Below are 25,261 nucleotides of genomic sequence, written 5' to 3'. Positions count from 1 at the left end.
ATCGGGTTTCAATTTTAAGGTTCACTTGCTGTGCCGCCCCGGCGAACTGCGAAGCCACTTCACACTAGTTCATGTTTGAGATATTTTGTCCATAATTACGACTTTTTATAATGAATTGAAGGATTTTTTTAATGGGAAATTTTCAGATATTAGATTTTGCTTTCTCACAATCTATTTAGGCGAAAGTTTCTAAGTATTGATAAATGTTGGCTTTTGATTTGTCCTTTTTAAATGTTTGTTCCACCCTCACCACCACCCACAGTTTGTTTTGCTCTTTTTTCCCATCCACTCTGTTTAAATATCAATTACCAACTCGAAAAGTAAGACAAACCCTACACATAACTCCAGGCCACGTGACTTGGTCCAAGTTCCGCCGCCGGTCGGTGTCATCTTCTAGTGCTTCCACCCCTGGCAGCGACCACCCTTCGTGGGACTGGAAACCGATGGGCCGTTTTGGGTGCGAAAAGTAAATATTTACACTTAATTTTCCACCCTCGTCGTCGCAAAAAGTGCGTCTTTGCGTCGTTAAAAAAAAGTGTGCAGTAGCTCTTCGCTCTATCTTCGGGCAAACGGTCTCAATTAGCATGGAAAAATTAATTGCTGTGAAAACATGACACCACACTGGCTGTGGATGGGTGGCGGGAAAGTGCTGCCGCCGCCGGGCGTTTTGAAGATTATCCCTTCTGCCTAGCACGTGGCCTCGCAATCGAATTGGCGGAAAGTTATGTAAATAAAAGCCTTGTTGCTGACGGGTGATAGAAAAGTACCGACGGCGAAAGCGGTTACGAGAAAGTGTTGAAGGGAATCGATAATAAATTGCTACAATTTTATCGAAACTTAAAAATATAAGCGAATTATGAAAAAATCGAATAACATATTTATACAGTTGAAAAAAGCTTCCATTCAATACAAAACAGTTTGAAAATAAGGAAATTTAGTTTGAGATATCATATTTTTCAAGTAAACCCTTTGAAAATGATAGGAAAATTTAGAAACATGAGAACTGCTGTGAATGCAACGAGAGCATTATCAATAATGTACGTCAAACTAATATCTAGAAAAAAATAATCAATATTTGAAAACATCTAAAATTATTGTAAAAAATAACTTTATTCGAAATAATTAATCACCGACTAACACTGAATTTTTTATGTTAAAAAAAACAACAAGCGCTCAAATCGTGACAGAAAAAGTCGTCTTTCTTGCGCTAAAGCCTGAAACTGTCATAAATCTGCATTATCCATTCCAAATGGCGTCTCTCGTTTTTAGCGAGCCCCTTCCCCTATATCAGTCTGAAAAAAGAGGCAAAAAATCCTCCCCACCAAAAACCATGCCCCGATGAATGTTCGAGTTTACAGTTTCACTACCCTCACCAACAAAGGGACATCAACCAAAAACAAACGCACACAATAGTGTTTCCTCCGAAACGAAACTAGCTGCATCTGCGCTTTTCCGTACAGTCGAACCGTCACCTTAAACATACATGTGCAATTTGGATTAAAAAGCGACGAACCCCTCGATTCCCAATTCGAACCTCTGAAAAACAACTTTTTGATCCTGTTTGGCGTTGCAGAGCGCAGTTTTACAAGAACCATATTGTCGGCACCAAATTCAACTCCGCGCCGCCGCCGCCGCTGACTGACAGTTACAATTTGTCAACTATCAACAGTTCGGAGACCCGGGTCTGGAAAAGGGTCGCGCCGTGGGACGTCGTCGGCAGGGGCCGGAATTTATTCCACATCACGCCTCGACGCGCGCGTCCCCTGCATGGAACCCTTGGAATCGTACCAGCAGCAACTGCCAATGACATACTAGAGCGTTCCCGAAGGGCCAGATGGGCGATCGTGATCGACACAAAGAAACATGGCGAATCTGGGCTCTGGGGTGACGTACGATTTTTGTCCCCTTGTTTTCTAGCCATCACAGTGTACCGTTTTGTAGTGTAAACAGATGGAAAAATGTATTTTTGCAGCTGATAGTTTTCCAAACGTTGATTTAATTTTTAAGCAGATCGTGAGGAACCATTTTTAATTAATTTATTTTGAAAGGAGTTCACAAAAATCCTCCACTGTACGTTCAGAATTTTGTAGGTATTTGAACACTCCGTGCTCAAACTCAACCCACTTTAACGAATCATCTCAGCGGTAAACTTTATGTGGTAGGCATGGACGATTAACGTTTGTGATGTTTCAGTGCATTCTAATGCAATGGCACACTACAAATGTCAACAAATGACAATAACAAGGCTACACCCAAAGGAAAAATATATCTCAAAATCTGCACCATTGGATTTGCTGCAGAAAATGTCATATTTTATAACATTTTTTGCAGCAAGCCCGTAGATCATTTTTGCCCGCGTGTAAAAATTTCAGCGATCTGCAGTTCTCACCAACACATGTAATGCTGGCCCGTCTCCGATTAACACTCCAAAGAGAAGCATATGTTGGTGCTCTTTCACTCAATTTTCATCAAGTGTCCATGGCGCGGTGGTAGCGTGTCGGATCAATAACCAAGAAGTTGATGGTTCAATCCTCGTTCTGTTAAGGGTTTTTTTTGTGAAATACAACCAAAAAGCCGTCGGTAATGTCGATAATTGTCGGTAACGGGCAAAAATGTCATACTCGTATATCGCAAAAAAAGCATGAGGACAGATTTCATGCAGATTCTGATATACTTTCATGCCGCCATGCATCACAATCATGCGACTGCCAGTTGGGTGTAGGCATAATCTAATCTAAGGCTTTCTCCAGGATTCATTGGGAAGATTGGCTGCGCTAAAGTTTGATTGGATTAGATTAGAATTGTTTTTTCCATCGACATATTGTGGAATTCAAATTCTATAAACTTAAACATCCTTGCTAAACTTAGACAAAACTGAGTATTATTTGGAATAAACTGAATATTATTTACGTATTTTCGTTCAAATGGCATATCGCTGTGATTTTCAGCTTTGAACCATATATTTTATTATACACTCAAAAAAATTAGTTCACGTAAACGTGAACAGCGTTCATGACAACGGGAACCAGGAAGGAAACTGTTCACTTTCATGGTGCAATGCACTATAAAAGTTGAACAGTTTTCTTCCTGGTTCTCGTTACGCGAACTCATTTTTTTGAGTGTATATTTTGGTTAGACTTTTGCTTGATGTATCAAATGAATTTAATTCGGGAATTCAGAAAAATAAAATTCTAATTTATTTTAACATTTAAACTATCAATACCAAAAATGTTAAGTTAGCATCTCGTCTTTAACCTTTAAGGCACTCAACCCGAATCGCAAAACAACATGGCGAACGTACTCGTTGCAAGAGTGTGCATCACGACGACTCTGCGGACACGAAGAATCGCGCAATCAGCCTCTACAAAAAGCTGCAGCGGGCTTGCACAGCGAATGCAGCCGGGAAACACATTCACCACACAAGGAAACAAGAAGCAGAAGAAGAAGTCGGACCGTAAATCTGCACCGCACTTCTCCCAGCGGCTCCAGCTGGATGGTGTTTGTCCTCTCTGTCACGCCACCCGGACGCGATGTCACATTTTCCCTCTTTTTCAAGCAGCACAAAACTGCCGCACTAGCGATGCTTAAAAGTGTGCTCAACGCTGAATCGTCGTCGTCGTCGTCGTGTTCAGCAAAAGTAGCTGCGCCAACATCATGAAATATAAATGACGTTTTTCTTGTCGAATGGCTTTAATGGTTGGTGAAGCAGGAGTTGGAAAAAAGGGAGGATCTCCCCCTCGTTTGTGGCATCACTAGAAGTTGCACGGGGAGGGGGTTTCGGTTGGGTTTCGCATTGGTTACTGTAGCGTACATCCATTTGTAGAGTTGGGAGTCCTATTTTGGGTTTTGATTTGTCTGTTTGAACAAGATTAATGTCCGAAAACAGGCCCGAAACTAGCAGTATCCGAGTGTGCGGAACATTCGTAGGGTTCCCAGCGTGAGCTTTGACAGTTATAGAGCAATCTAAGCCCGATCTCACACACACTAGCACACCATTTGTTTTGCTGGCTGGTACAAAACTTAACCTCACTTTTTTTCGTGTACGTACACGCAATACATGCGCACGTAGATAACTCTATTGTAGATCGAGTCCAACGCTTGCAAAGGGGGCGTGGTTAAACAAACGATCTTGATTATACGTCGCTAACCCAACACGCGACTTTCAAGACCAAAAAAGGGCACCCAACTCTACGCCTCCAAAAAAACGAGGGATGAAGGGATGCTGTTTGTTGATGTTGTTTCCCTTGTTTGGGTGGGTGATTCCAACGCGCCTCAAGGGAAGTGAAACTCCTTGCACGCTACACTGAAGTGGCAGGATTCCCAGCCCCCCTGGATGTATGCCACCGCCGACATACGACAGGGAGGGGAATGTATTTTGGTTGCCACCCCGTTAAGCGGTTTATCTTTCCGTTTGCAGGCGCACGATGGCGCTCACGTTTCTTCTGCCGTGATAATGGGGCAAATGGATGCTTTTTTGCCCCCTAAATTTTCCCTTTTTGCGATAGATGGTTCTGCGGGACGCTGTAAGGACTCTCCTTGCTCAAGAGCAGAGACGACAAGCGCTAGCGATGGCGAATTCTGTGTGTGACGCAGAAGCATTCTTCCGTGGGCATTGTTTTCTTCGTAAACAATTCTCCCAAGGGTTGAAATATGGCAAAGTGGTGGGTCTGAATGGCTTCATGTTCTCGGGGCTTGTTTACAATCCGGCAGAAAACGAACTGTATTTGCCAAGTTTTTTTTCTGTATTTCGCTCGAGGACAGATCCTTGACAGTACGCAGTTGCCATGTAAAACCGTTTTCAGGACATTTCGAGAAATTTCAGCTGAGCGTAAACAGAAAAAAAAAATCATCAAAATCATTTCAATAAGCACTTGAAGAAAACTTCACTGAACACTCAACACGGCACGATTTGAAGATTCGGTGTCGATATTTTTTTTGGGGAAACCGGAGTCGGAGTCGGACTTAGAAGCTTCAAATAGCAGTTTTGATAGTATTTGGGGTAAGATTTTAAGATTCACAGTCGGAGTGAAAGTTGCTTTATCTCCAAAAGCTGGAATCGGAGTCACTTAATCTGCAAAAGCTTGTGTCAAATGTTTCTAAGTGTTCACTAGTAAAGGTAGGGTCGTTTAAAAAGTTAGCCGATGCCACTAATTGTGTTACTTCGAATGTAAACGAACAATTTTAATTCTGAATACGGATAAAAGAAAAAATATTTTTGGAAATTTTCAAAAATTGAAAATTTTTTCAAAAGGGGTCGTACCCCTCAATCATAAACGAGAACTGTCAAAAGGAATGATTAGAAGCCAAAAGGATGATTAGAAGCCAATTTTTGTTATTTTTATTATTCACATAACAAATGGGTTGGCAAATACTCATCAAACTTGTGCTAAAAGAGGAAACGTTGACAGTTCTCGTTGATGACCGAGGAGTACGACAAATCTTTATCAGAAAACTTTTTTTTTCTATTATTCAAAATTTCCATTTGTTACGAATGAGCCAGAGAAAAGCTAATTATAAGTGAATTCACCATAATCCGGTCTTCGCTCCCGCGTCCAATTTTACTGTCAGGCTAATCAAACTGAACGCAACAGAGTGCAAATGTCATCCAATCTGAGAATAATTTCATCTTTCCGAAGCATGGTTCGGCGTGGAGCACCACATTTTTTCTTAATTCGAATTCGATGTAACATTCAACTTCCATTAATGGTCCTTTCACTTTGCGCAAAACTAATTAAGAGCAAACATGGCTACCGCCATTTTGGATCCCCCTCGAACTCAGCTTCCCCCTAAGATTTCGAATCATCAAAATCAAATCAAAATTAAATTCATCAACATTTGCCGCTGGCCGCCCGTTGCCTCACTTGGACAACAAATCAAAACTCTCGCGCGACTCTTTTCGGAGCCGAGAGATCAATTAAAAGCGCGGTAGCTCGGAAAAGGCCATTAGAGGAGCCATCGCGAGGTGGCGCGGGTAAGATGATACGGCTCAGGCTTAACCGCTCGGGCTCGCCATCACTCTAATGGAATTAACGAAAATTAACGCACCGAGAGTCGTCGCGCGCAAAGATCGTGTGAATATTTCATAACAGCCCTTCCTAGATTGGCGGCCTGCGCGGCGGCAAAACCGCGTCATCGACCTGTCAAAAATCGGACTCCGTCTTCTTTCTCGTCGTGGTGTCTTTTCGACAGGAGCTTCTGGGCAAATTTCCCCACCGCACGGTGAAATGCTCTTACGCGCGGCGGTACGTGTGTGAGTATCATCGGCGGCGTATCGATAATCTAAAAGGCGCGTTGGGCAGTTGGACGACCCCTCGTCACGATCTGGCTCTGGCGGGAATGCTTTTAAGAGAAATGACAGATGAATTATTGTCAGGAAAGTCACTCGAGCGTGATTTGATGCTCCGGGTTGTCAGGGGCCTGCAGCAGTGCGGTCCCGCCTCGTCGTCGCGGTTCCCGTGTTTCGTTTCAGTTTCAGATAAGAGAGCGAGGGACCTCTAAAATGGGTTTGCTCTAATGGGAGGGAAGAAAACTAACAAGATCTAAAACTAATATTACATATCAATCACAAACTCTTGTTGTATAATTAACGAAACGTGTAGCGCGCTACTAGTTTTGAGCCATTGCCGAGCCGCGCCGTGGCTTAATCCTCTTCACAATTTTTGTGTGACTACCGAATCGAATCGAGAATCTTGACCACTACTGGTTAGGGTGAGCACTTAGCCCATCAACCGGTTGACGCGCGGCACGGCAGTGATCTTCTTCGTTGATTATACAAGGAGCCGGCACGGCGGATCTTACGGACTAGCGGGTGAGTAATAGTAGAAGTAGAAAAAAGCGAATATTTACCCCACATACCTTGCGGGAACCCTACGGCATCGAGCCCGTGGGGTAACCCGAACGGGGCCAGCGACGTCATTGGCATTCCGGGCGGCAGAGGCCCGTGGGGGTGACCGTGGTGCGGATGGTGCGACCCGCCGTACCCGTGCGGACCGTGCGGACCCAGGTCCGTGGACTTGAGAAAGCCGGCCATCAGGGCCTCGGTCGAGTGCAGCGCCACGGTGCTAATTTTTTGGTGGTGGTGCTGCGACGGCGAGGATTGCTCCGGAAGCCGACCGGGATGGTCGAGGAAGGCCGACTCGGAGGGCACAGGACTTCCGGTGGAGCTGGAAAGGAAAGAGAAAATGATCATTAGTACAATTGTTTGGTCTCAAGCTTAATAAATGGGGTTCCAGGACTCGTTTGGATTAGTTATGCCTCCGGAAATCAAGGTTTTCGAATAAAAATACTAGCAATGATTTGCGACCAGCTGGAATCAGCCAAAACCATTAAAAAAATTCTTGCACTTTAGAATCTGACCTGATCTACTCCAAAACCACCTCATCTCCCAATCCACTTCTCAACTATGCCGACTTACAGATATCGGGCGCCCTGATCACCACCAGCAGATCTCGATCTCGCAACTCTTGAAGCGCGCTTTACGGTACGCCACCAACTAGTGCGAAAAATTAAACTTTTCACCAATCGACAGAGGAGGATCACCGACAAGAAGAAACCTTCCCGAACAAAAGAGCACATAATTTTACGCCTCAGTGCTACCGAATTGAGGCTCTGCCTTCATGCATGATCGGTACACGAACGAGAAAGAGCCATTCTTTGAAGGCCTCCGAGAGCGAAGATACCGGTACACTGAAAAGAACAATGAGCAGCCTAATTTCGATCCTCGGATGACGACGACGACGACGATCCAGGATCGGATTATCCCTCGGGCCAGGACTCCAGCAGCCTCGGGACTCCTGTTGTTTGTTTTCAGTATGCATGTTAACCGAAGCTCCCTCAAAAACGGGGCGATCCCCGACCCGACTCGGGAACCGGGATAGCCGGCGGAGGACAAGGAGGTCGATAAACATGCGTGTAACGATAATAAGTGATTGAAAAGCTGGTGAGTGGCAGTTTGTTTGGGTATATTGGTTTTTGAGGATTTCTGTTTTTGTTTCGGGAGTTGCGGATCAAAGGACCGAGGTTCGGACGGCAAAGAAGTGAGAATGTGATAAACTGAAGAGACAAACCTAGTCGAGATAGCAGCAGCAGCCTCAACCGCAAACAAGAAATGGCAGCCCAGGCAAAATAGCAGAGAGACAAGGTGAACGGACAGCGACATAAATAATCCATTAAAAGGCACCGAAAATTTATAGAATATTTGTCACTATTTTTCCCTTCTCCACCGGACCCCGAAGTCCAGACCAGGCAGACTGGCAGGCAGGCAGGCAGGCAGACTCGAGAACCGGACCGAGCGCGCGGGGGAAAAGCATTCCTAAGCCTCAATAATCATCAGCTTCAGCTGATATATGTGAGCAATTGTGGTTATAGATTTTTAATATTCCATCTAATATCTACACGAGCCTTTTGTGCTCATTTCTTTTTTCGGGAACTTAAGCCAGGCGTCCCTGGACCGCATCTCTCCCGGCTCGTAAAGTCCCGTCGGAGAGACTTAATGCTTCGGCAGTTTTCCCTTTACTTTTTTGTCGGTATGTTGGTTTTTCTAAAAATTTCTCCGACTCACCGTCCTAACAATGCAGAACGAGTGAGTTTATTTCATAATTTAGAACGACTCTGGCAGCCCTTTTTCCGCGGGAAACCCACTCAGACATTCCGGCAGGGAAATCGTGAGAATCGGACGATCCAGCTGGAATCGATATTCGATGCGGTGTCGATCATAAGCTCCCGTGTGACGAGCTAACGGCTTGGAGGCCAATTGGCGTGTAAATATTTGGATTGGATTAGTCTCGTTGAGGGAGCTGAGCGTGAGAAAACAATTCATGGGACAGCTCAACTATCTTTCTTTTGAATCATGTTGAATAAAATGAGTTTAACGCCCCCAGCGAACTTGAAAATTAATCTTTCTTCTTTAAAAAAAAAACTCACTATTGTTCACATTTATTATCTAATGAAATCATAGAAGATTTTTCCACTAAATATTGAGAGTATTTTAAAACGCCCCTCTTGCCTGTTTTGGAGCGCTAACGCTGGCACTAACGTTCAATTTAAGAACTCTCGATTCACGAGCAAAACAGCGAAAAACTTCGAGAGCCGATTGATTTGCTCCAAAAAAACCAAACCTCTCGTTTACCACTCGTGTACCGCGTAAGTGTTTGATCTGATCTGATCAGATTAGGCTAAATTAATTTAATTTTCAGTCGGTATTAATGACCAACGCTGCTTGTTCTTGCGGTCTTCCAGCGATAACCGGCGGCTCTCTTGACTTGCATTGCGGCTCGCAAGCGCCCTGTCCGAGGCAGGCCTGCGCGGGGATCGTTTATCTTTCTCACCTCCGATATCTGATTCAAATTACATCGATTTAAATACATTCGGACGGATTGGGGAGGATTGATTAAGTGATTATCCGCGCGTTTGCTGCGCTGCCTCCTTCTTGATGCGCGCGCGCACAAGGGCGTTCCGGGAGGAGACGCCCCCGGGGGCGGCAGAAGTTATGATAAAGTGAGGCGCCGCCGCCGGGATCAAGATTTATGATGGGCCGCCGCCGCGCTGAGTCAGCACGACGATCTACCCAATTCAAACGGCCTCCGGGAGCACACCGGGTGTGATGAGTGAAAAATGATACCCTGGTGAAGGTGATTGATTTGTCCACGCAGAGCCATCACTCTGGCAACACTGGCTGGTATTTGCCAGGTACGCCCCAGGAAAACCACACACTCATTATTACGGTCGTGATTTTTTGCCAAAATTGTCAAACGGCATGTGGTCACAAAACGATAAGTCGAAACGTGAGGGTTCCAGATTTTCGTCCTACGTGTACGCCCTTTTCTCTGCAACGGTGTACCTGCCCGTCCTAGACCACCCGGCAACAGCCGATGATCGTCTTCTTTCTTACAACCGCCGGCCAACGACCGATCTGGTCAAGGATTTCCTCGCCCACTTGAGGCCGCGCGCAATCAAAATCATATCTCGACGCGCGAAGCAATTTCGCCCCCTTGATCACCTGAAGTTCCACATTGTAGCGCACACAGACGTCCACGCCGAGGTCGTCAACGAGGAGTTGCGCTAGACAAACAAACGATCGTTGATTTGTTTGCTCAACTCCGTGTGTGCGTGTGTATGGAGTGCGGAGAAGAACAACCACTTGACGGAGAGGCACGCTTGGTGGGCCAGGTAAAGGGCCACTTGAGCTCTCGGGACTGATTCGGCGAACCTTCTCTGGAGGAAGCAATTGTTGTTGTCCGGTTGATCGCGTCTTCTTGATTACACGATCAACAACGAGCCACGTGCAATAGCTGAATGATTAGAACACTCGCGTTTACGTTTACGTCAACCTGTTTTTAAGTGCAGATCATGAAGTTCTGTAGGATTTATAGGTCAAAATTGTGGGTAAGATGGGATCAACCAAGAAGAATGGAGAATGTTAAGTTTCCGAAGAACAGATGGAAGAGTGTTTCGGGGTATCAATTCATTTCCAAAAAACTTTACGAATAACAGAACTTTCTCTAAAAAAACAAAACATCTCCATTTCCGAACAGGCCCAACACTGATAACGAAGCTTTTACAACCTCCCGCTTAGAAAACAAATTGAACAAGCATCAAAACCCTTTTTATAACCACACTTTCGCTGCGTTTTTATGACTCATCGCCGTGTACCGTTTCTGACTCGAACGCCAACGTCTTAATCGGTCCTGCCACACCTGCCTGGCTGCCTACCTCTGCCGCAGATCAATCAGCTAGATACAAACGGCTCAAATTTCCAAACGAGCCGACCGATCGCGCTGCGCTTACGGGTGTAATTTATGTTTGTTTCTGGTAATGAGGTGTGAAAAGTAATAAATATGATCTTTTCGGGGTGGCTATAACTTTTTTTCTTGTTTCGGTTGGTTTAGCTTGTTTTGTTTTATGCTCAGGTTCTGGCCATTAATCGCGCCTAATCGATTAGGTAGGCGCCCCCGGAGCCCGTTAGCCGTCTGTGACGAGCCCGGACCATCCGATCTAGGTGATTAATCGTTCTCCGGGGGCTTAGCCTCGGCGTGGTGAAATTGGGTTGGAATGCACCACATTTTACTTCTGGGATTGCTCCTACTACTGTTTCGTATCCAACTAATTCGACGCGATCGCCTCGACTCAGGCCGGCTGCTGCCTTTCGAAAAGCCCACTCGTTTTAATTGAATTATACACGCAGTTTGAAATGAACTTGATTCCAATTTGGAATCTTGATTTTCTCCGCGCGTCCCGCATCTCTACCTTAGGGATCGCGAGCGATCGAGCCATTTCTGGCTGCTGCCTGACAGCCAGCTCAGTCAGAGTGCCAGGAGTCAGCGCGAACAAACGACCTCGAATCCGTAACGAATCAATAAAATATTCATGAAACATTCTTTTTCTTCCTGTGCTACTCGAATTCCAAAATTATCAAAGTTGTTTGGCTTTGCCCGCACGATCGCAACCCCTGCGTTCCTTCAAATTCTAGATTCGTCCGAGGTCAGGGTTGAATCCAACGGAATGCCCTTTTAAAATGTTCAGTGATCACGTCCAAAACTCACGTCAACAGGTGTCTACAGATTTGCGAAAAAACGACTGGAAGTTCCACCCTGTCTCATATTTTAGGGAAGTTTGACAGTTTCCAAACTACGCACCAAAACCTCACCAACCCATCCAATAGTTGCCGATTGACCCCGCATAGATCGATCGGCAGCCTCTCCGATACGCCAGCTTGGAAAAGTTGAACCCACACCACAACAACGCAACGCGTCTATCAATCGCGCTTTATGTACAACCAGTCTTGGTGTGGCCGCGGCCTTTGAGACTTCAAACGGCGAGGACGACAACCTGATTGGCGACACGGGGTGTCGGAAGAAATCACCCCGAAAACTCCTTCCAATCACAGACAATTAGATGCAGAATTTCAAAAAATGCAACCCTGAAGATGACGCTTTAGATGGTGAAGTACATAGGTCAAGATTGTCGACAGTTTTTTTTTAAGTGGACAGTTCAGCATCTCTTCGGCTATGACCCACAGTTGATCACTATTGCGCAACTAGCCGCAGTGCCCTGCTATTGATCGGCACCGTGTAAAAGTGCGATCCCGTGTAGGCCTGGTTCTGATTAGTGCCGCGCCAAAATCAATCATACGCGCAAGCATGTCAATCACAACCAAAAACCGGATCCAACGATTCGAATCGAGTCCGGTAGCAGTGCGAACCGGGGGCTTTCTGTTGTGCGAACATTTGATTTAAAAAGCATTTCTGTTAGCATAAACAACTCGTAAAATGGAACGAATTAATGGGATGTACCGTAGAGAACGGTTTCGTGGCGGCAGGTTTTTGTGGTTGTCGGGCTGAACCAGTTTGGATGTTTTTTATTTTGCCCGAGTGAAAAATATTTCACACACCATACCGGTATTGAGCTGTCGTAATCAAAGGTGACAAAATCAATCATTAGCGAGGTTGAAACCCAGGACATCAGGTGCGTTTCTAGGAAAAAAAGCATTGTAGCAATAGTGCAGTTTTCTGAACTTCACATGATCTGTCTTTTTCCAGCAAACCCTCAAAACACCTCTGTGAACAAAATAAATGTCGCAGAAGTTACTCCCGTACTCGGTAACGTTTACCATAAGTTGTAATTAATGACATTTTCATATCAGCCAAGCGAAGGCCACCTCTGGAACTGGTCCGCAATAATTTCGAGCAGTTGCCTTTTTCCCAACCCCGTCCTCTGGAGAGCTCAAACGCGAGGGCGCATGTCAGTCGCAAAAATTCCATCCAAGCAGGCAAGCAACGCCGACGACGACGATATGACGGGCAGCGCTTTTCATCACCTTGACACACTGGCAAAAGAGCCGCCCAAAATAACATGCCGTCCACACGGCCTACTACTCCGGCGGCAAAAGTGCATTCAACCATCCGCGGTGCACTACGGCGACCAGTGCAGTGCGCAGGAGCAGCAGCCGTTAATAAATTCAATTAAAAGACTGTCAGTTTGGGTCGGCGGCCAGCGCGGTCCGTGGTGATTTTTTTGGCAGCTTCCTATTCCCGCGGACAGAAGTGAGAGCCCCCCACCGGGGCGGCCCAGCGGGGTTCCAATCGGGACCCGCGCGGCTCAGAGAAAGAAGACGACAGAGTTGGCGGCTCGCAGAGCCGAGATGCGGTGAGCTGCTGTTAAATCGTTAGAATATGCAAAGAAGGTGCTACCACTTTTTTCGTTGTGGCCGTTTTGGGCTGGGATCTTCCGGCACTGGAGGGAAGACTGCAGGTTGTGCAGGGTGACGGTCGCGGCCGCGAACAAAAATTAGCTCGAAGGCGATAAAAAATTTGTATCTACCGAATCTTGATAGTCGTTGATTATTTTTACGATTATTTTTATCGCTCTGTCTCTGTCCTGCCCGGTCGGGATCGGTGGGGCTCGTTTGGTCTCCCTGCCGGGCGGTATCTGCGCCTTTGTGGTCATCGATTTCGACGGATTTTGGGGAATTTGGGAGCTACCCATTTTTACCCGCCTCGCCGAGATGTTTGTGGCTGGTAGCATATAATAAAAATATCCAATTATGCCATTTCGAAGACGGTCAGCGAGCGCGGTTGGTGAATTTCTAATTTCCTCCCGCCACCGGCTTCTGGATGTTGGATTTTATGTCATTAGAGCTTCACACCTCGCGCGCGCGTACCCTTTTGCCGGGGATTCGTTAAGCTCCTAGGTGCTTCGTACCCTCGTTGTGGGCTCCCGGCAGAAGCCTCGCTGCCATAAAAAAATATCCTAGCCGTCCGTCCATCCGTCCCTCGGCGTGCAATAAAAGTATGAATACAGTAGCGTATAATATCGTCATATTTTTCTTAATTTATTTCTCGTTTTTATTATTATTTATGTAGACAGAGAGCTTTTCCCTGCCCCAACCCCTCTGGACATCGCGCCCTACCGGCATTCCCCGGAACTTGGCAGAATATTTTGATATCGCCAAGAAAAGGCAGAAAAAGAATCTTCGACCACTTCGTGGCTCCCTCGACTTTGGCAGAGAGAAACCAGTTTGAAATTATAATAATAATAACAATATTTTTCATATATAGATATTTATAATATTTTCTTCCTTCTTTCACCCTCTTTCCGCACCGCCACTGACCGGTCAGCCACCCAACGCACGGAGAGGTCTTTGAAAATCACCGCGCACAACAGCCGCCGCCGCGCCGTCACACTCACCGCGCGATCTTCCTTGATTACTGTCAAGCACCTCGTCGGAGTCATCCAAGTCGGCCTAACCACAGCTACCAGCGCGCGCTGTATTATCTGTTTTCGTTGGCCTTTCAGCTCAGCGTATGACTTACCGCGATGTGACAGCTCCCGCCGCCGCCGCTGTGACGAGGGGTCCAACGGTGGTGGTGTTGTTTTTTATTGTTATGGGATTTTAGCCTAAAAATTGAATGATTCTCCGCCCGGAAGCTTAGAAATTCCTCAACCTGGAACAAACTTCCTACTCCGGAACTTCTAAATTCTTTTGGGAACTTGCCCGCCCAAACCAGCGACGAACCCCTCGTCGGTAGATGTCGCTGCTTCGGTTGCGTTAATTGAGGTTGGGGCTCGAGTCTTGCGCTCGCGAGTGCGGCTTGGTCCGATTAAATTGGATGACAAGCGAGAAGCGGCGGCAACTTCTTTGTGGTCGTTCCGAAAATCCCGAAAAACGCAGTTCGTAGACTCGCGGTAGTCACCGTCCCGGAACAATTGTTTGTTTAAGGTCAAACACTTTTTTACGGCTTTGCCGGGAGTCGGACACCACAATGCCGGACGGCAAGAAAAATATCTAATAATTAAGATTAATTTAAATGCAATTGATCATCTGCGGGGTGCGCGCGCACGCATTCTTTTGGGAGGAGACCCCGAGCCGGGCCGGGAAGCTACCCTGGAAAGGTGAACATTCGCGGGCTAGGAGGTAGCCGCTCGGCCAACGAACGGGACACAGCAGCAGTATAGGAGAGAAAAAACGAGTGAAAGAATAAATAAAAATAAAAATAAATAAATATTTATGATCTCGAGCAGCTACTGAGGATTATAATTAATTATGTAGCTCTTGCCTTTATGATTCAGATTCATTTCTCTCGGCCCCGAGCTTGGCAGCTTGACCGAAAAAAGGAGATCTGGTGAGGCCATTGAACAATTTTGTTCGGAGATCCGTTCACCGTTTCGCCTCGGTCTCAATTTTCGGCAACGGACCCAACAGCCAAATTAATGAACCATGTTAACATTTAATCAATTCATTCAAATTTTAATTGTTCGACCATTCCCGGGGTGCTACCGAGTAAGAGAGATGTTTCCAACAAATCGAACAAAAAGTTTCTCATCATCCCGAGGCCCCCAAGTTTAATTAATAATATTTTTATGACGATGCGAAACGCTCTGCGTCACCTTCGTCATCTTGCACCTTGGCTGGTAGCCGCCATTTTAGCCGAGCCCTCATGCTCATTTGCTCTCTAACGCTCACACCAAGAGAGGTGTAATTAAAGCTAATGACGCAGCAACGCGCAGCAAAAATGAGGAGGAAGCAAGCACTCAAAAAGTACTTCCCTTAACTTTTTCTTCTCGTACGTGAAGCCGACGCGGCGTTTTTCTGTGTGTTTCTCTCTATGGCCCATTTTCTGGGGAGGGTTCTCACACGAAGAGACCGCCGCCACGGTAGCTCAACTGTTGAAAATTGGCCCTCTTCATCAAGGGGTCTTAGCGCGAGGGGTCCGTTTGAGGAACAACGAGAGAAATCGCAATGGCGGACAAACGCTGCACACGGTTGTGATGGCGTTTTGGTAGAGCAGAGTAGTTTGTTTGAGTCGAAGCCAAGCGTTTGACAGATGTCCACCTTAAATATACTTTGTTTTGATTCAGCGGATCAATTAGAACAATGCTAAAGGTGAGCATCTGTCGAACGAGTTGGATTCGACTGGTTAAACATTTGAGCTTCGATAAATATCTTTGGAGGATTGAATAAATCTGGCAACCCGGTGACCCGCTTTAAAAGGGTCACTCGGAATCGGTTACTCTCCCCGTCGTCAATCTTTACCAATATCGAGGTCGCTCGAGTGAGGTCCAGAAAAGCAAAACTTGCGGCGCTCCGCGGTCGTGAATTTGTTTCGAAACACGAATCTTTATGAGTGCTTAAGTGCTCTTTATCAAAAATATATATATTTATATGTATACGAAAAATTTGGGAGTAGGAAAAGAGGAGAGCGGGAATCAAACCCATCACCACGTCAACCGTTGGAGTTGGTCGTCGTGGAGTACCACCGGTAGAGTTTTGGAGAGAGATTCTCGTACATTTTTATTGTTGTTCTGTTCATGTTCATGAGAGGGGGCTACGCGATAAAATCGCACTCTCATTTTTTATTATAGTATAGTGTGCGTACCCCTCGGCGAGTTCAGCACAAATAGCCAAGACTTGGCGTTGACAAACAACCGATCGATTTCCCCCTGGTTAGTCCGCCAACTAACCAACTAAAGGAAGGAGGGATGGACGCGAGGTCAGAATCTTTTTACGGCCACAATTTTATGGCGAGCAGAGTTCTTAATTTTTCACGATTCACGATCGCTAAGTGCGTCGCGGAGATAAACGTCGCGCCACACCGTTCCAGGGACCTCGCTCGATCTCTGGGCAGAAGTTGGGAGAAGAGAGTGCGCCGTCGAGAATCGTAAAAATATCAATAATTGGAATATGAGTCGTCGACGTTCCCCTCGCGATGTCCAGTTCTAGTCGATCCATCACTCCAGCCTCGGCAGCAGCAGCAGCACATGAAAGCACACACATTTGCCTACGGTATAATATGTTAAAACACTTATGGAACAACATCATTATTATTCCATTTTTCTGCTGGCTCGCGCTTATCTTTATGCATAATTATGTCATTTGAGACACGATACTGAAATGGAAATATTTGTTTCGAACTTCTTTCGGGCTTCCACCGTACGTCCTCTTTCTTCGGGCCGAGGTTTGGGGCTCCGGTTCTGACTGCCGGTCGTGGCCGGTGGTGGACAATTTATAAGACATTAGGCAGCGAGTTCAATCGTCGTTCCAGCATGTGTTTCTTCTTGGGCCCCACTCCATCACACTTCTTTGGGAGATGCGGTTCGTCGCCGCCGCCGCCACGACGACGAGTCACCGGAATTATTGACGCCAACTGTCAATACAGATACACACACGAAGATGGCCTGGTTCGACGGAAACCCTGTCAGGGCCAGGTTTTCCATAAATTTATGCGATTGTCGAATTACGCTTAGATCAGTTGAGACCACCAGTTGGTATCATGGATCATGCTCGCTCAAATCCATCAAAATCTAGAATCACCCGATATCAGCTGATGTCCGCCAAAGGGTCACCTCCGGCAGCAACATTCCTGCGGTAGACGACTAGACTCTACTATCTCGCGCGGGCGCTCAGAACCCATGAAGATAAACTCTCATAGTGCGGCGGCAGCGGCGTCCGTTAGTCGGCAACTCGCCAAAGTGCGAAACTTTGACCGATAACCGAAAAACGCGGCGGTCCCCATCGGTCGAAATGGATTTTGGAGCTTTTATGTTTTCGCGAGATCCACTCTAACGGTGACGGTCAAAAGAAGATACCAAGAAGCACAGAAGATAGTGGCACGAGTCAAGAAATGGAATCAATTTTTCTTCTTCGCCGGGATCGGGGGGACTCTAACCGCGGAATGCTTATGGATTTCTGGCAAAGAACTGCGGAAAACTAAATCACTCCAACGACCTACCGTCGGACGGCTAGCACGAGTCAAGCTTTTAGCGCACCCTCTGCAGATGGCTTGAACATTCAAGCAATTTGTAGTTCTTTAAGATCCGCGAATAAGATAGCACGCGGCACGGCACAGGTTGAGGACACGCCTAACCCGTTCGCGAAGGGGGGAATCTCCTTAGAACATTTGTCAAATCCGCATTCTGGCGGCTTGGCTTAGCTTAGCGTCTCTCTGGCTCTTTTTTTTTGTCAGGTGGTATGTCCAGTTGCTGGTTGAGCCACGTTTTACAATCATGTTCAACAGATTCGGGCCAAACAACAACGGCAAGAAGAGGCCAAGAGGCGATGAGCCTGGTTGTCGCCTGGAGGCTAAGTGGGCACACAAAAAAGTGTCGCCAAAGTGTTGCTGTTTGGAGGTTGGCATTCGATGGTGTAGTTGGGGTTGTCCTTTGAAAATTTAAATTAAAAATCGATTTAAACATAAATAAAGTTCCAATTACAATGTGACACAGCATGCAACCAAGAAAACTAACCGTCCAAAAAAGGACGTCAGCGGCATTTGATCCCGAGATCATTGACATTGCTTTTAAAGTATCAGCCGCAAGTGTCAAGTGTGCTCAGTGTAAGGTCCGGAACATTCCCGTTTTTCACAATCACTCACTCAATCACGCACGCATCCGTCTTCTGCCGCTGCTCGTTGCATTCTCCCCGCACAAAGGGAGAGCCGCCCAACAAGTGGGGCCGCGCAGCTTCTTTGTTCCTCGTTTTGTGTCGTCCTTCGTATGCTTGACAATGTGGGGAAACTTGTGTTAATTAGAAACACCAAATTGTGCGCTAGCCGTGTTAGGACCCTACACTCAGAACAAACTGATTCTCAAAGAAGTCGCGAGGAACAAGCTTTCATCAAAGGTTCTTGCTGACCACCCTAGCCCCGCTGAACCTGCTTCCTTCCAGCTTTGTCCTATTCCGCCGTTCCGTCATCGTCATCGCTCGCGCCAGCGTGTCCCCAACCGCGCTGGTCTCTTTAGTGGCTATTAATCGTTCGCTGATCGGCTGTCTAATGGATATATTTATTTTTGTTCATCCTCTCTGTCTACAGTCTTCCTCGGTTTGCCACAACAAAAGCAGTAGAAAAAAGCTTCAACTTCTCGAGAGCTTTTTACTCGAATCACTCACTTCCACTTCACTCTCTTTATCAAAAATCATAAAAATAGACATCGTTGGTGGCTTTTCGGTTTGCGGCTTCTCCAGTGCTCAGCGATCGGTCAGCTTTTGCCCGGGTCCGTGTGGTGTACCAGGCCCGGCGAAGAAATGTCACAAGGGGTGTAAGTATCTCTTCGAGATGATTTTTAAGTGTTTCTGGCCTTAAGTGGTCGAGCGGCACCCCGTCTCGCAAATACCTCTTCCTCTCCTCCCTGACTCGCTCCGATACCAATTATTGATTGGATGTCAAAATATCACACGAAAATTGAAGTTTCCTCCACTTCCTTCCTGGGACCCTTCCTGAAGACATCAACGTGGTTTGACCTGACCCACCTCCGCGTGTGCGCGTTCCGAAAATGAGACCTGTCACTCTGCCCACCTCATACCCGCCCGCGTCCCCACAGGATTCTGACTCAACCGACTCGACGACGATCTGTCGGGGTTGCGTGATGTCAATATGCTCGCTTTTTTTCTGGGGCCATTAATGGATTTCGAATATTTCGAATCGGGAGAAGGTGCATAGATAACAATTGCGTTTGATGGGTCCAGTCACTGGCTGTGTGGATTTGTTGTTTTTCACCTTTTGTCGTTCGTTTCAGCTTTTTTTCTTCTGGTGCGTTTTTATTTCAGAAAGAAGTGGAAATGTCACTCACGTTTCTCGACGTCAACAACAACACGATTGTGACCTTTTCCAGCCAGTTCTAGTTTGACGTATTGGCACAAAAGAGATGGTTTCAAGTTTTTAACAGAAAATTACTCAATTTGATCCCAATCCCTCGAAAAACCTACACCCTGTCACATTCCAATCGAGGTCGAAAAACCAACTAATCTAACGATCACCTTTTCTCCTCGAACCTTGAATGCGAAAGGACAACTCGTCTAGAACTTCTTGTCAAGGTCCTTGCCGAGGATCGTATCGCAAGATATGATCTACCCATTCAAAGCTAGGGCAGCGAGCGGGAAAAGTGGATGCCGAAAGGTGAGGCTAATAGCTCTGGCACCTTTTCGATGGGTTTCGGGTTGTTGGAAAACGAGAGCATCTCGAATTTCAAAACAGCAACCGAAGCAACAAATCGGAGCATGGAATTTCATGTCACGTGTGTTGGAGGTAAAAGTTATGAAACGCCTAGAAATCGTCGCATGCACTGTTGTTTGAAGATTTTTTTTTAAATCAGCTGAATAAGCAACCTGAGTAAATAAAAATCAAATGTTTTGAATTATTTCACTTGGGCTATATATTTTTTTACGTAATATCCACTGACCAAAGTATTGGATGATTGAATAATTGTGTTTAAATATTTTAAGCTCTAAGAATTCTTTAAATCACATATTTTTGTACAAAAACATATTCATGAGGAATCATCCTGGAGCGGCCGTGGCTGACTGGTTACGGTGTTCGCTTTATAAGCGAATGGTTCTGGGTTCGATGCCCATCTGCTCCCAACGAGAAAGTTAAGAACACATCAATTTGAAATGATGAATGTGAACGAAAAATCAAAGTCGCTCGAGGCGGGGTTCGATCCTCCGTCCTTTGGATTGGTAAGAAAAAATGCTCACCACTAGGCCATGACGACTTTGTGAGCTTGGACTGGAATTAGGAATACTGTTACAGAGAGCGAGTTGTGGCGCTATAACCACGGCAAATAGTGTCCCGGGCATTCGTGGAAATACAATGTCCCATCCCAGAGGGTCCCGGAGTACCAAACCTTCTTTGCATGGTGCTCCCAACGAATACAACCAAAATCTCGGAGCGTATGGTGGTGTGTCCCCACGCTTCTTCCTCCCCTGTCGATTCAGAATTGTGTTGTTGTTCGAACACTCAGTGCTCAAACTCAACCCAATTATGAGTCATCTCTGCGATACGGCTTTACGCAGTAGGCCTGGCCGCTTTAACGCTTGTGATGTTTCAATGCATTCTAATGCAATGGCGCACTACAAATGTTAATAAATGACAAGAAGAGTGCTAGGCGTCATCTAACCTAAGGCACTCTCCAGGATCCCTTCGAAAGATTGGCTGCGCTAGGGTCTGATAAGAGATTAGATTAGAAACATATTCATGAGTAATCATCCTAGTGAATTACTTTCTCACTTCAAATGAAAACACAACTATTTTATCAACAATGTGTCGATTGGTATAATTTTATAGGAGTCAATATATTTATATGTTCCTGTTGACAACAACAAAATTTCACAGAAGACTAAAAGTTGCTTGCTATTTGTTTTCTTATTATTATGAGGAAAGAATGTTTTGATCTTTAAATTGTGATTTCAAAACAAAAATTTTCGTAAGCATACATGGAAATTTTTCTACAGAATCCTCAAATCAAATGCCTGATGAAATCGATTCGTATTTTTATTAGGATCAAATGATTGAAGTTGTCTTTTGAAATCTTTTGATAACGGGTATTGCTGATGTTGTTCTATTTGTACTTTTAATATAATATAATTTGTTTTCCGAAAAGCACAATTGCAAACAAATTTTCCAATTCTACATAGACAATGCTGGTTATGTTATATAAATGTTCATAAATTATATGATTTGATAAGATTAAATCAAACAAATTAAAGAAGCATTAAGCATTTAAAATTTACAACAGGACAAACCCCTGTAAAACTGTTTTCATTAGGCTAGGAGAATAGTATATAATTCAATCGAGCACCTATTGATGGTATATCAGCACTTCTCTGTACAATTACAGCTTTTTAGAAGTGTTTTCATCTAGTTTCAAAGAATCAATACCTCAATAAGAAGTATTCGAGTAAGCTTTTTTCTAACTTTTTGCAAAATAATTGGTTTTCAATAGTGAGAATTGGAAAAATGCATGGAAAAATACCGCAGTAACAGTTCAATAGGGCGTATCTGCGTTTGTAAACACGCAGTCTATCCCTGTCTTACTTGACGTGAACTGTCACTTGAGCAAAAGGGATAGACTGCTTGTTTACAAACGCAGATTCGCCCTATTGAAATGTTACTACGGAATACCAGAATCATAAACTGCCAAGCATATGAGAATTTCCTTTGTATGGGCATGTGAATATATTTTCCATTATTTCCTAATACAACAATCTAGAAAACATTAACCAACAACCTCAGACTTCAGTTTTTTTTTGAATGAGTGCTCAACAGTAATTAGTTTCTGTAATATAAGTTTTAAGAACCCCTTAGGTGTAAAAAGAGGTTTGCAATTGCCTCAACAATCAAGCACCGGACACCTAGTTTCGAGTAGGAATCTCGCAATCGAGAACGCCAAGGCAATGCTGTAGAGTGAACAATTTATTTATTTTAATTTTAATGTAGAGACTTATTATGTTTGAATGCTTCTTGTTAAAGATGAGCTCTACTTTTGAGGTTTTTAACCTGCAGAAAATCAAGTCGCAATCCTTATTCAAAATATCAATTTTACCATATTTCTACAGAGTGCTTTTTGCACGGCAACCATTCTCAACGCGTCGTGATCGTGTCTCATTCAAAGCCTCAAAACTGAATTGTGCTCGGGCGCGGTAAACATCAATCCGGTGGCAATACTGGTGCCCTAATTGGCAACCGGTCTGTCAAACATTGGTAAAACACATTTCCATCCCAAACAAAAGCCCACAACGGCTTCCAAACACAGTTCAGCTCCAACGTCCAACAACAACGCGACTCAATCGTTTGCGTCCCCGTCAAGTTGTTTGAGGTCTCCCCCCTCGTTGGATACCCCCCATTCCTGTAGTCCCTCTAAAAACGAAGTAACGAACTCGTGGTCTCGATCAATCTTGACAATGAGAGGCCCCTCACAGACGATTCGAAACGTCGAGGGACCACGCAGCATTCCAAGCGATTTCGGGCCTGCTGCTCAACGATTTTTTTTATGAATGAACCTTCACTCTACTCTGGTTTGGAACACCGATTGAGGGGAGGAAAGGAGGAAATCAAAGTCATATAATTTTTGAAAAGTGTGAAACTAACCGACGGGTCCGAACCGGAGCGAACGGACGTCGAACGTCGATGGTCACACGGAACGGGGCCGGATTCTGGCAGTGATATCTGATTGATATTTCATTGATTGTACACTCAGTTGTTTGGAAAATGCTTCAGTTTTAATAACATCAAAAATATCAAAAATTTTGGGAGCATTTCCAACAAAAATTTGGAAATATTGGTAAATATTTCATAAAAATCACATTTCGAGGCACAGAGTGTAAAGCCAAAATCAGTAGAAACCAGAACAGATCTCTCCCCGAGTCAGGTATAGAGGCGAAGGTGTAATGTCTATTGTGAGTCACACGTTCCTCAAAAAGTTCGAGTCAAAGAGGGAACCTGAGGTAGACGATGATCTTTCTAGCTTCGCTTCCCCGGGAACGTAATAAATATTTTACCAAAGCAAAGTCAAGAGACGGGGTTCTGAATCAAGAGGAAGTGGCTGAAGAATGTTTCTGAAAAACGGATCGTGGGGGCGCAGGTTTCGGGACTCTGACGTGATTGCCTCAATGAATATTCCGTACAACAATACGTTGCGAGTAGAAAGAATTGCCTATTGAATGGGTTTCTGACACTTTTTGGGAGTATTGTCCGGTGTGCGTGGACCGGGAAACGAGGGTTGTGAGAACTTTTTTTTCCAGATTTCGGGTTGAAGGAGGAAATATTTTAACAGGTGATCGTATCCTGCCCTGTATTGCTGGTGGTGGGAAAATTTAACAAACTGTGGACGGCGGAAAAGGGATGTTTGTAAAAGTAAAGCAAACGAAAGTGGTATAATTTAGTGAAGGAAGTTGCTTTGTCGTTATAAGAGTTATAAAAAATCCCTTTTTAATTACGATCATCTTATCCCTTTCTATAAAGAACTAGTGTTAAGAAAATAAATTAAATCAAAATGTGAGAAAATTCTAGATAACCTATTTCAGCAGGTTAAACTTAAACTCATAACCCAAAAACGGCTACAAACGCAAAATAATGGTTTTATATCTCTCATCAATCCTCAACTGAAATGTAACGTTAGGGAGATGCATGTGAAGTAGCGTGGCTCACGGATATATGAAAAAGACAAAAGTGTTCAATTTAGAACGCCTCAACCGGAATTTTGTAGCAATATGGCCCCAAAACATAGCCTGAAATTTTGAGCGCATTTGGTTAAGGTTTAGAACTTCCACCATTGACCTGAGGTTATAAAGAAATTTCAATAAATTTAATTTATTTATTTTCAACTTTTTAACTCTTCTTCGAATATATTTTCCTATGCCCTATGAATTTTTCTCAAAGTAGTGGTTTCTTATAGGTTTCGATCCGGGGAACAACTTTGTAGAACATCACAAAGCGCTAGGAATTAATCCCGGAAAGATACAGGCAAATTTTTAGAGCACGTTAAAAAAAATCCTAGCTCCATAAAATATCCTGTATCTTTTCAGGATCAATTCCTAGCGCTTTGCGATGTTCTACAAAGTTGTTCCCCGGATCAAAACCTATAAGAAACTTGAGAATAAGAAAATTTGATTGGGTTTTGGGAAACTTTATCTAAGAAGAGGTTAAAAGTGAAAATTTCCCATAGTAAATCTTTAAAAGTTCCATACTAACTTCAGGTCAATGGTGGAAGTACTAAACCTTAACCAAATCCGCTCAAAGTTTCAGGCTATGTTCTGGGGCCATATTGCTACAAAAATCTGGTCGAGGCGTTTGGAATTGAACACTTTTGTCTTTTTCATATATCCGTGAGCCACGCTAAGTGAAGTGCTCAAATTAAAAAGAATGCCATAAATAACTGCCATATGAGACAAACGAAAATCAATAAAATCAATCAATAATCCAAAAAAATATTTAAGAATTCACAATACACCATGAAAAATCTGTGAAGAAAACTTCTTGAGAGGAAAATAAAAGGATAAAAATCATATAAGTTTTCAAAGATACTCCAAATATTCGTTTGGCACATTTTTTTTATGAAAGTGATTTTCAAACAATTACTGAATTAAATCAATTTTATTCGACAAATTTTAATGTTTATATTGCTGGAAACTACATTCACTTCAAAAATTCAAGGAAAACGTCAATTCAAATAATCAAAATTAGTATTTTAGGATTTTCTGGACATTTTAATAAATTATTTTAAAAAAATAGGGACCATCCATAAACCACGTGGACACTTTTTTTTGGAATATCAGACCCTTCCCTCCCCTCTCGTGGACAATTTCCATACAAAACAAATCTTTTTTGTATGGATCGTGGACAATCGCTAAACCCCCTCCCAAGTTGTCCACGTGGTTTATGCAAAACGTTTAATATTAAAGTATACAAAAAACAAATCAACGACCTTTACCATTTTAATGTCAAAAATATATTTAAAAATGATACGTTGCAATGAAATGACTGAGGAAAAA

General features: G+C 44.3%; 1 protein-coding gene across 2 annotated transcripts in view; it reads right to left on the bottom strand.

Annotated features, from left to right (window-relative positions):
* Positions 1-25,261, bottom strand: part of LOC120430293 (homeotic protein ocelliless) — a 32,957-nt gene that overhangs the window by 6,171 nt on the left and 1,525 nt on the right. The window contains exon 2 of one of the 2 annotated variants that reach the window (XM_039595388.2): positions 6,847-7,163. In XM_039595388.2, the coding sequence (XP_039451322.1) occupies positions 6,847-7,030 (184 nt within the window). In that variant the 5' untranslated portion in view covers positions 7,031-7,163. The remainder of the gene's footprint in view (positions 1-6,846; positions 7,164-25,261) is intronic. The other variant, XM_039595389.2, reaches the window with a different exon arrangement.

This window comes from Culex pipiens, chromosome 1 (genome assembly GCF_016801865.2).
Source record: "Culex pipiens pallens isolate TS chromosome 1, TS_CPP_V2, whole genome shotgun sequence".
Classification (NCBI taxonomy): Eukaryota; Metazoa; Arthropoda; class Insecta; order Diptera; family Culicidae; genus Culex; species Culex pipiens.
Note: the sequence above shows the minus strand (reverse complement) of the source record. Positions and strands in the feature narration are given on the sequence as shown.